At 34.9% G+C, this 12,540-nt stretch overlaps 1 protein-coding gene across 3 annotated transcripts in view; it reads left to right on the forward strand.

Annotated features, from left to right (window-relative positions):
* The window catches only part of TRAM1 (translocation associated membrane protein 1), a 40,965-nt gene that overhangs the window by 2,992 nt on the left and 25,433 nt on the right, over positions 1-12,540 (forward strand). For 2 of the 3 annotated variants that reach the window (XM_036886225.2, XM_036886223.2), the window contains exons 2-6: positions 4,624-4,687; positions 6,048-6,169; positions 6,284-6,400; positions 7,760-7,818; positions 9,508-9,592. In XM_036886225.2, coding sequence (XP_036742120.1) covers positions 4,624-4,687; positions 6,048-6,169; positions 6,284-6,400; positions 7,760-7,818; positions 9,508-9,592 — 447 coding nt within the window. Of the gene's footprint in view, positions 1-4,623; positions 4,688-5,731; positions 5,930-6,047; positions 6,170-6,283; positions 6,401-7,759; positions 7,819-9,507; positions 9,593-12,540 lie in introns of all 3 variants that reach the window. The other variant, XM_036886226.2, reaches the window with a different exon arrangement.

Genomic DNA, 12,540 nt, shown 5'->3' on the forward strand with positions numbered 1-12,540 from the left:
GGTCCAGTAATGAGCATCCAAAGAGATTATATATACCCCAAAAAGGTTGATAAAGAAATAGTATGTTTTGGGGAAATGTAAGTTCAATTTCCAGGAAACTTCATGTCACCGACAATTGCTTATGAATCTTTGAAATCATGATTTTAGTACAGTCACATAATGTCCACATAATGCATATCATGGTCTGTAATTAATGGCTTTCATAATTGAGTGTGGAAAATCTGGCTGGTTGAAAAATGTAAGGGTATGACTGGGAAGCTTTCTGAAAGTGACTATCTAGAACAGGAGTGAGGAGTTAGGAGTTTCCAAGAGGAATATATTCTTCTGGAAGGAAATTACTTTCCAGATATTCAGCAGTCTAGTTTGTGCCATTCAGATTTGGGGGACATTTATAATTAACAGCTACCTTGGAATAATTTTGGAGATGTTTTGTTTTTAAGCATGATCTGCCTTAATGCTAACTCACCCCCTCCTTTTTTTTTTTCCAAGAAAATTTTATGTAAGCTGCTGGGGAAGTAGAATTTGATATCCAGAAACTGTTTTATCTTTCAGGCATCTAGTCAGTGTAGTAAAGTCACACTTTGCTCTAACAAGTACAAAATAGTTAACATCTCTGTATAACAAGAAAGACCAAACCCCTATTGTTGACTATTTGATTAAGGAAATAGTATGATATTCACCATATTGCATACAACATAAAATTAGATAATTCATTAGAGTTTGTGGTAACCTATTTAAGGTGTATCCAAATAAATCTCATAATTTTCTGGTAAATGGAGAGCAGTGCTATAAATGTCCAAAACTGTCATAGACTCAGTTACTTTTGTTTTTGAATACATTATAAATTTCTGTGTACTTTATTCCAAAGTAATTTACCTTACTATTTATTAATTGTAGTACTAGTTTTTAACTAAAGAATGCTAGTTGGGGTTGGAGCTTATGCCTAGAAATGGCTAGGAGCACAACTACTGGTTTAATTTTTCTGTAAACTTTTTTGGAATGTATAATTGGTATTTTTTCTCTTAGCTGGAGGCCAGGTTTTAATTTTATTTAGAAGCCTAGCATAAAAAGATAATCTAATTTTGTTGCTTTTGGAATTTGTTATTAAATTTATCTTTGAAGAATTTCACTTGTCATTTGTAAAGGACTCTTGAAACTTTTCTTAGCAATGGTAGTGGTGACCTCAGGTGACCCTGTTTCCAAACTAGAAACAGGGATATAGAGACAGTGTCTGTGTGTTTACATGTATCAAGTCTGATCAAAGATGTTAAAAGTGAAATTTAGTAATCAATTTTATTTAAAATAATCACATGAAAACAGTGATACCTTGAAAACCCATGCTATCATTCTGCTCTAATGCATCCATGTGAATGACCCAAGATGTAATACAGAATCCTTACTGGAATTTTCTATTTAAGTGAACTTTATGTATCTACCCCAGTTAAGCAGTTTACTTTAGTGGCCATTTCCCGGACTTGTATCACTCGGGCTGCCTTTTTTCCAGTTCTGAATTCCAGTATAGCAGAGCACAGCCTCATCTTAACATGTTGCTCACCTCCCTGCCTCTGCTGTTCATGTCAGCTTCCACCTGCTCCAAGCTTTTATGGTGCCTTGGCCTCCTTTCCTTTTCTCCAGTGTATTAGTCTGATCATTGCTCTGCTTTTCTTCCTGAAGACTTTACTACATTCTACACTCACCAAGCCCTCAGCTCCCTTCCCCTTTTGGTCTTTCTTCCTATTTGCCCTGCAAGTAATCAGACTATGGATGCAGCCCAATTGCCTTTTCTGTGCCTCCCCATTCATGGATTACTAAAGGTTACCAGAGAAAGTCATACACTCATGCTGACAGATAACAGTATAAATCAAAGGTTTATATCTCAGACATCAATAACACCCAGTGATCTTTTTACTTTTTCCTGGCCAGCTCTTTCCCTACAAGACTATGTAAATACTCGTCATTCAAGTCTCCTACTATTCTTAAACAGATGCCCTAGTTTTTTTTCCTCCAGAGAAAATGAGAGTTTTACAGATGTAAATTTTTTCATTGCCTGCCTTTTGAACTTACCTGTCACATCCTTTGCTACCTTCTTTCCTACCTTAAGAAGAAAACTGTTCAAGATTAATTTCTAGCTTTGTCCTTATATTTCATTCCTTACCAGATCTTTCTATCCCTTATCTCCTTATATATTTAACTTCTCCCTTTTCCCTGGCACCTCCTGATTGCCCCCACACAAGCTCAGTCTCTCTTATAAAAACAACGTAAATCTTGATGTGGCATCTATGATTAGATACCACTTTGTTCCTCTTAGGTTTTTCCGTGCACTGTGATGTAGCTTTTGCTCTCATCATCACTGGAATCACTCAATCTATGACCACTGATGACTTGTTAAATCATCCAGTCCATTGCTCTCTTTTCATGCCATGTCTCTTTTACTTTTGGTTTTACTAACTACACCTTTTGAAATGTTTCCCCTTGGCTTTGAGAGAAAACCTCTTCATCCTTTCTCTCTGACCATTTCTTATTTTGCCACCAGCTTTTTCTCTGCTTTCTCCACAGTTCTAATGTCCTACTTGTCTACAAATACTGTACATTCTCTTTAGATGATTTCTGTACTTTCTTCCACAGCTTCAACTACTGTCTGTAAATAGAGACTCCTGAATCTGTAAGGTAGGACCTCCTCCTCAAAGTTCCAAGATTAGGCTTTAGCTGCCTGTTGGTCTTTCCACCTGTGTATCTCAAAGAAATGCAGGTTTCTCTAAAACTCAGTTTTTTATCTTTCCCCCAAAACCTGCCCTTTCTCCTGTATTCCACATAGTATTACTTTTTACCTAGTTCAAACTGTAAGCATCAATACATAATCTTCCCTCTTCCTTACCACGCATTATGCTGCTTCAAAAATACTCCATCTATCCCACTACCACTGCCTCAGTTCAGGCCTAAAATTCTTTCATGTGGTCTCTTACAGAAGGCTTACACTTGACTTGCATACTTATTTGAATTTATATCCTACCTAGTATTTTTTCAGTAATATTTATTAATCACCTATGTGTGCCAGGCCCCATGCTGTTCTCTAAGCATATAATATAGTGATGAGCAGAAACAGGCATGGGCCCAGCCCTTATGTAGCTCACTAATGAGTGGACAGAAATCATTAATATAATTACACCAAGAATGTGTGTTTTGAAAGAAAGAAACACAACTCTCTGAGATAACAAAGGACCAACTCTAAGAAGACAGGAAAGGCCTCCTTGAAAAGGTGTGATTGAACTGAGATCTGGAGGAGGAAGGTTTTCCAGCAGTGTTTAGCTAGAAGTGCATGTGCACAGACTCTGTAGTGAGAGGAATGCAAGATGCAGGGAGCAGGAGGAAAGGGTCTGAGATAAGCCTAGAGAGGAAGAGAGGAGGGGTCAAACCATGGATTGTTGTAGGGGCCACATTAAAGATTTTGTTCTCTGTCCTAGAAAGATGGGAATCTAGTGGATTTTCAGAGTGGGGTTTGGGGAAGAGGAAGGATGGGCATGGGGAGAGGTTCACATGAGCAAAAGATGCTTCTGGTTGCACTGTGGAGAATGGATGAGGGGCCTTGACAGACCACTTAGGAGACCACAAGGCAGTGATCTAACTAAAAAGCACAAATGAACTCCCTGCTCCTCAACATTCTGTGGACATGCTAAAATAAAAATCTAAACTACTGAGCTCAGCAAACAAGGCCCTTTCTAGCACTTGATAGCTTTCCTAGGCTTTTCTGCCACTTCCTGATGTGTATTCATATGCCAGACCTCATGTTTACTGCTACTTGACCTTTGCACTTTCTGTTTCTTCTACCTATACATTCTTCATTCCCTTCATGAGCTTAGAAACTTCTGTTTTTCAACAGAAGGACTCCACACCACATTCTGTGAGAAGCATTTCTACAACATGCCTCATTCCCCACCCCAGGAAAAAAATAAAAACCAAAGAAGTTTGTTGTTTATCCTGAGTACCCATTGGCACTGATTCTGCAATATTACAACAATTTGTTAACCTGTCTTCCTGACCCCACTGAGCTCCCAGTCATCAGGGATTATATCATTCATCTTTTTGTTATCCTGAAGGTTGAGCACATTGCCTGGTGCTTGTAAATACTGAATGAGCATTCCATTTTTCTTCTCTAACAACTTTACCAATAGTCAGACCACTTAACTGTGCTAGGTGTATGGAAGATTGACAGACACATACCATATACCCTACCTTTGATCCATTTTGTCTTGGTAGCTGTGCTTCCTTTTCTTCTAATTACATTTGATTTTTTTCTTGCTAGGAGCTTTGTGTTAATTGTACATGTCTAGATTAGAGAGTCATTATTTGTCAAATCACTGTTTACTAAAACCGCACTGTCTCTCTTGAAATCTTAAAGTTAGGGGTGAATTAACACAATCTCATCCAGACTGGAGAATGCTCTAGTGAATTGCATTAACTCCCAAGCTCAGCTCCTTGGTGATCAGGAATTCCTACTGGGCCTGTCAGGATGCTGCAGGATGCCCTTGGTTGTTTGATTTGGAGGCAGAATTGATCATGTTTTTCTCCCTTGATCCGCTATTTGAAAGAAGGTCACAAATTGATCTTTTTTTTGTCTCTGTCTAGATAACAGCAAAAGCCTCTATCATTTTTGTTACTCTTCAGTACAATGTTACCCTCCCTGCAACAGGTAGGTAGTTTTCTTTTAGCATTTTATATTTAATAAGTAGAAGAGTTAAGTTAAAGAAACTTGGGAATTTCCATGAACATTAGGCTCTTCGTTAATTTTCACAGATCTCATTCATGATTAGGCAACATTTTGATGATTTTATAATAGAAGATCTGATGCTTTTGGTTGACTTCACCCTATACATTGTATGAAAAGCAGTTTTTATGTGTTTAATGTTTATTGTATACTTCTGTAAATGGGCTTGAAATTCTGTGGAAGAGTGTTTTTTTTGCCTTCTTTTCCCTCTAGTCTTTTCGTAAGAAAATTTTAAGAATAGATGTTATATTTCTTTAAAGTGCTATTGTTCATTTAAGGTTTCTAAAGGCACAGTGTTGAGGTTCAGTTTTTCTGACCTGTGAGTTATGTTTTGGACCTGTAATTATAATCCTTTTAAGCCTATTTTATTTTCACTTTTCTGTTGTGCTTTACCTCTAACAGTTTTGATTAGAGATAATTGTCAGTAAGCTCTAGGAGTTACCTGATAGCATCCAAACTACACTTTTAGGTTTTATTTCTTAAGCTTTTTTTCCTAAATGTTGGGAGTTGATTGTAGTGACATTCAGTAATATAATTAACTACCATAGGTGAAGGATAGGATATTTCGTTAATAAAATATTAACATATTTGGGCATTTAACTTGCCCTGAGGCAAAATGTTTTGAAATTTGAAAATGCCAGAGAAGATTGAAGCTCTTTTACCCAAATGGTCCCCATAAAGTTCGAGAAAAGTGACAGCAATTTACAAGTATTTGAGTAAGATTTGTTCTGAAAAACTAGAGCAGTTTCAGGGCTTAAAAACAATTTTAAGTAGCAATTGCCTCTGTCTCTACTGCTTATAGATCAAAACTAAATCAAATGTAGGTTAAATCAGTTTTTCCATCAGATTCATAATGTAGTGTCTAGTTTGAAAGGAAAGGTAGAAAGTAGGAAGTTTCGAAATTTCTTTGAAAAGACAGCCAAATATAATTTTGATATAATCTAAGTGTGAACTAATCTTTACTCCCAGGGTAATGCCAGGTTTACAGTCTTCCCAAGGATCTGAGTGTGGCTTCCCTTCCCTGTTTTTTGGTCTTCGAAGGCTGTAACTAACATGTGTCAAGTCTTTGTGAGTAATTTCTAAGGCTTTAGATCACTAGATAGTCTCCTCAGTTTTCATTGCTCCTAAGACTCAAGATGTCCAAAAGCAAATTACCTGTGATACCTGGTAAGACTTATTTATTGGGTTAGTCTTTTGTTTCCATAACTATGTTGTACTTAGTGCAAGTTTTTATAATCTTACGTATATTTTTGTGTGTGTGTGTCCTGTCCTTTTTGGCCTTCAGAAGAACAAGCTACTGAATCATCGTCCCTTTATTACTATGGTATCAAAGATCTGGCTACAGTTTTCTTCTACATGCTAGTGGCGATAATTATTCATGCCATAATTCAAGAGTATGTGTTGGATGTAAGTACACAATCTTAGACTTTGTAAAATACTGGCTCTCCATACTATGATAATCATATATTAAATATATTTTAGAATATATTCTTGATTATTAATGATTGTTTTTATTTTTAGAAAATTAACAGGCGAATGCATTTCTCCAAAACAAAACACAGCAAGTTTAATGAATCTGGTCAGCTTAGTGCATTCTACCTTTTTTCTTGTATTTGGGGCACATTCATTCTAATATCTGTAAGTATATACTATGCTTTAATTTTCATTTATATTACATACATAGTATTTGCAGAGTATTTACATTATATACCCAGAACAGAAAATAGTGTCCCATTTTTAATGCTCACATGCATTAAAAATGAATCTTAGAAAAATCCCTCTTCTGTTGTTCTTATCTAAGGTTAGGAATTCTGCTATGTTGAACTAGTATAAATCAAGTTTCAGCAATAAGTCTTTTAGTTAGTTTTTATAAAGCATAAATATTTTAAGCTATGTTTAATGTTTGAGAAAGCTTTACTCATTTTTAGTCAGTCTGAATGTTGTTTTTATATCTTATAGTCATTTGCAGATATCTCTGTATTAGCAAAATGACTCAGATGTCTGATATTTTTAGTAGGTTACATGACTTATGATGTTTCCAGTCATTTTACCCTTTAAAAGCAGTCCAGTTATTTTCCAAGCAACCTAAAATGTTGTATAACTTTTCAGTTAAAGCTGTCAAAATGTTTTAACTATCATTCTAATTGATGATGGGGGAAGGTAAGATCTATTTTATAATTAGTAATAACAAGCCCTTAAATTGATATGGACTCCAGAGTTTATGTATTTTTGAGTTTGTCAAGACAAATAACTTTTTTAATCACCATGTTAGAGATAAATAAATAGGCAAAGTAAATTTTCCAGGGTATAGTACTTAATCCTCGAGAGAGACTACACTCAGCCTTTTAATCTAGTGCTCGTTCTATTTTAAATATCCATCTGCTTTGATGATACTTTATAAATATACATAAATTTCAGCTTAAAATCTATAACTTTTTTAAAAACAAAGTGTTATGTTTCAGTGGGAAAATATTGACAATAAATCACTTGAGTTTTTTTTTGTTTTTTTGTTTTTACATCTGCATCAATTCTCAATAAATTTGGTTATGTAAAAAAGGTTTGGTTAGGATGTTGACATGATCCTATAAAATTTGGCAACACTTTGATTCTCCATCTCCTGTCAGGTGCTGCATCTTTCCTGAAACCCTTCTGATTACCCAAGACAGAATCATCTCTCCCATAGCTGTTTTGTCTCTGATATGTACCATTTCTGTATTTTGGTTATTTTATGTTATTTACATACATGTATATTTTACTTCACTGGCTTGTGAAAATTTTGAAGGCCAGGAATTACACATTTTTTACTTTGTGTCTTGCATAGTGATTTTCACTTTGCTTAAAACAAGTAATTCAATGCAATTAAAAACAAGACAAATGTTTGATTTCAGTAAAGCTTTTTGGAGCCTTATATGGAGAATTGTAAATGTGCAGTACATGTAGTCTTACTTTCTAAGTCTGCATTATACTCATAGGCTAACTTTTCATCTTCTCTCTTAGGAAAACTACATCTCAGACCCAACTATCTTATGGAGGGCTTATCCGCATGACCTGATGACGTAAGTCATTTTTTGCAGTCTTTTCTTACTTAAGGACCCATAGTTATGCCACTTTAAAGCAAATTGTTTTTCTCCTTAGCACCTCAGGCAAATACATTCATGTAATAAGTATGTCTGTGGCAGTCCACTGCCATAAGAAAATTCCTTTGTGCTTTTTTCATATTTATTAGCTTGAGAAAACTGAGTTTAACAATAATCTTAATTTAGTACTGTTTTCCCTTTCTTCTCCCTCCTTTCCTCTCTTCACTGCACCATCTTCTCCATACTTTTGCTCTTTTTCTTTGCTTCAGTCACTTTTCACTCCCGTTTCTTATCTTCTTATACTATAAGCTTGAAGATGAGGGTAGAAATTTTCTTTTTTATCTTTATAGCCCCCAAGGTTTATGTACAATGCTGTAAGAAGCTCAGTGGTTGTAAAGACATTTAGCTAAATTACTCATCCTTCAAGCCCAGCTCTAGTACAACTATTCCTTATTTATTTTCCTTGCTACTTGAGCCTGTATTGTCTTTTGCTTTCCTGAGTTTGTCCTTTTGGTGTATAATATTGTATGTAGTATCTATAAATTGTCTTGACTGTTCTGTCCTGTCTAGTTTATGTAAGTCTTACATTGTGCCCATGCCCATCGAGACTCTTACATCTCTTGATAGCAGTAGGAACTATCTCTTTATACTAAATATTCTTCATTGTGCCAAACTGTAGATGCCCATCACCTAGACAATATGCATTAAATGCACTGTGATGGGAGAATTGGAGGAAAAGATATGAAGAGAATAACATGACCATGCATATCTTTGTTTTAATCCAGCAATAATACCCACTCTGCTGAGTCATTCTGACTTTTAAAAATTACATTAATTGAATAAACTATAAAGTGTGATTACAAACATCATATTTATATGGAATGGTATACCCCCATCACCCCCCAAATGTTTCAGATTGGCTTTGTGTTTTCTGTTTCAGACTTCTGAAGGGGAGGGTGAAGGGAAAATAAAGAGAAAAAAGTGGACTGGAGGACTATAATGTAAAGAGGAGACTTTATTCTAGACAAGATTAGGATATATCTCCTGAGGAACTCTTCTATGCCCTTTTCCTCTCTTTATTCTTTGTTTGCCTCCATTTTATTTGGGGCTCTCTGTGTTCAACCAGGTAGGGTTATCCTATTTCCCTAAGAAAAAAAGCCAAGGGATATTTGCAATTGGGATTATCCCAATTTCAGGTGCTTGTTGATCTGCACACCTTTGCTTTTCTTTGAGTCTTTTGCCCTTTCTGCTTCCCTTTTGATGAACCTTAAGATCTGTAATTTGATTCCCTCAGGGTCATGTTCCTTATATTTTCATTAGCTAACATGAAATACTAATCTGTATTAATTAACTAATAGACAAGGGGCTCTGCTTCCTCCCAGCTAGCTTGTATATTAACAGGGTTCTGCAGATAATGTATTTGCTTTATTAATGTTCTGCTGTTTAATCCAGAGGAATTGACTGATAGTTGGAATATCCTAGGGAGACAGGGGAAGTGGCTGTTGTAGAGTTGTGTAAAGGTACTCAGAGTACTGTAAGGCGACCTAGAATGATAACACAAAGAGCTACTTAGTATATCTTGGTTTGTTTCCAGTGTTTGTATTTACTTTATTCTTTAAAAATACTATGCTTTACAAGGTATTTTTTTTGCTTTCTTGTGTTGTGCAGATTTCAAATGAAGTTCTTCTACATATCACAGTTGGCTTACTGGTTTCATGCTTTTCCTGAACTCTACTTCCAGAAAACCAAAAAAGTAAGCTGTGATTCTGTAATTTTAAAGACTGGCTTGTCTTTTCTTCCTTTTTTTGAAATCTTCCCAAAATTATCTTCCCAAAATCATGTCTCTAATGTCCTCACTCCTTCTCACCTCCACTCTTCCCCCATTATTCTTCCACAACCCCTCTTTCCACAAAGACTAAATATCCTTAGGTACTTCTTGAAAACCTTAGTCATTATTTTCAGTTAGGATCTTTTATATTTGACATGATAATTGTGTGTCTTAAAATTAGCTGTAATTTTAAAATAAAACTATAATTCAAACAAACTTTGAAATGTAGTATTAGTTTCATATTATTGATATTCTTAGTTTCACAAGTGAGATAAAAAGGATTATTCTACCATTAACAGTTCTGTGTAAAAGTCAGAGAAAAGTTAAGTATTAAAAAAAAAACTGTAGTTAAATATTCACCAGTGAGGCTTTTCCTAAAATGGGTGAGCATTCCCTTTTTAGCTTGTGGAAAAGGTGTTTATTTGAACAGATAAGTAAACTACTAAGCATTGCAAGTTCCTTTCAAACATTTTACCCTCAGTACTTCTAAGGTCAGATTTCCATGATAACACAAAGTAAACTTTGTTTCCTTTATTTAACTCTTTCGCTTCTAACACTTGTACCAGGTATCCCTGTTGTGATTTAAACTAAAATAAAGCTGCTCACCTATGCTCGGAGGGCTTCTTCCATCTGTGCACCCTCTTTCCTGGTCCCTTTTCCTTTCACTCTCCCCTTAGCCTTCAGTCACACGATAGCCCCTAAGTTTATAATTCCAATACATCAGTTCTTTTCCCTGACATGCCTTTTCCCTCTGATAAATTAATCAAGCACTTTTCCTTTTTTTGGAGGAGACTAATTAAAAATCAACATATATGAAATGATACTTGGGTCATGGGGACATGGGTGAATCAAGTTTGGTTGAGTTAACAATTGTTGAAGCTGGGTCACAGGTATATTCAGGTTCATTATACTCTATTTGTTATATATATATATTTACATTTTTCTAGTCCCCTTACTTTAAGAAGCTTTCCAAAAAAGAAGTGTAACAACCTTTCCAGGGACCAGTTTATCTCTGCCTTCTCTAAAGCCACAAACACTTATTTCTGTATGTAATGCGAATAGTTAATTCATGAGTATAGATATTTGACTTACTACTGTTTTGTGTCTGTGTTTTTTGTGGGCTGTGTGTCTGTCATTGATGTTGTCCGCTGTGGTTAGAAAACAGCACCAAACTAAAGTCCATGTACCATCGCTCAAAATTTCTTTTTATGTTGATTTTTAGAAAGTAGAATGTTTTTCTAGCTAAATTAATTGTAAGGATTATGATGGTGATCTGTAAGACCTTTGACTTAGAACTGTCTCAAAATAAGATAAAATTTTTAGGATCACTGTTTTCCAGTAGCCCTGCTATATTTACCTAAGTAAGCACCTAATGGGAATTATGGCTGTCCTGAGCTGCACTGTCCAGAACAGTAGCCACTTGCCACATTTAAATTAATTGAAATTAAGTACAAACCAGCTTCACTTTCTTGGTCACACTAGCCCTATTCCAAGTGCTCATTAGCCACATGTGGCCACACTATCTATCACTTTAGACAGCAGGGAACATTTCTGTCATTGCAGAGAGTTTTGTCAGTCAGCATTGCTGAAAATGTCATGGTTTTTGATGTTTTAGCACTGTGGCTCAAATATTAAAGCTTTCTTCATGTACTTGTATACCCACGGATACACCTCTGGGTTTTATTATTAATCCATATATCTCCATCTTGTTCATAGACCATGTAGATAAAAAGCAACATTGTTATTGTTCGCTATAGTTTTCCAGTCTTTTAGTTCCTGCCAGATGGCATTTCTCCAGAAATGCAGTTTAATTTTTGTGGAATAATTTGCATAACTTAGAACTTAAACGGAAACTATTTTTAACTACATATGACTGTCAAGTAAGTGTTTCAAGTAATTAACATAATTTGAAAGTAACAGCTGCATATGTGTTAAACAGTTTCTTAAAATTTACTCTATGAAATTTATTTTTGGAAGAACTCTTTACTGGAAGAAACTAGTATAGTGATTGTTTTGAACCAGTCCTACAGAGAAACAAAAAAAGAAAAGAACACTGTTAATAGCAGTTCAAGAGGTATGCTAGTCACAAATAACTCAATTTCTTTTAAGGAGAATATTTTAATTACATATGATACGTATGCTTCAGTATATGCATTTTGCCCATGAGAAGATTCAAAATGTATTTTCATAACCAACTTGAATATTTGAGGTTTCAGGTAAGTATGTATGACATAGCCAAGTGCTTTGTTTCTAATATTCAGTTTATTTAATTAATAACACACATATAAAGTACATTAAATTAGAAATCCTTTTCCCTATTCCTACTTCATGAAAGTTATATTCACATTTTCATATGCAACTTTATTGTTAGTATCTGTCATTCATCCCTGAAGCCTCTTGAATCATCTCATCAGTTTTGCCAGAGGACATCATCTTTACTTCTGTCTTACTGATTATTCCACTAGATCTCTATAAACATTCAGAAATGACATTGATTGAGTTATTTTGGGTTCATTATCTTCTCCAAGCATGTATTTGTTGTTCAAAATAATCAATAGAAATCCTTGTAAAAGAGCTTTGAAAAGACTTAAATATGAGATGATTCCATCTGTGGTTTAGGGGGAAAATCTTAGCCTTATATTTGGGCATACATGTGATATTCTGTTCAAAGTTTGTTTTTAGTACAATATAGTTAAGAAAAGTATTTTCTTACAAAAGTAGCAATTTACTAAAGTATATAGCTGACCATTTTCATAAAAAGATGTTGGATAACAACAAAAACTATCACTTGAAGTTACTTATAATTTAAGATTTTGTATTTAAATCTATATCTATTAGCTATTCCATGGAAAATGAGACTTTCAGAATTTTAA

The sequence above is a fragment of the Manis pentadactyla genome, chromosome 3 (genome assembly GCF_030020395.1).
Source record: "Manis pentadactyla isolate mManPen7 chromosome 3, mManPen7.hap1, whole genome shotgun sequence".
NCBI lineage: Eukaryota > Metazoa > Chordata > Mammalia > Pholidota > Manidae > Manis > Manis pentadactyla.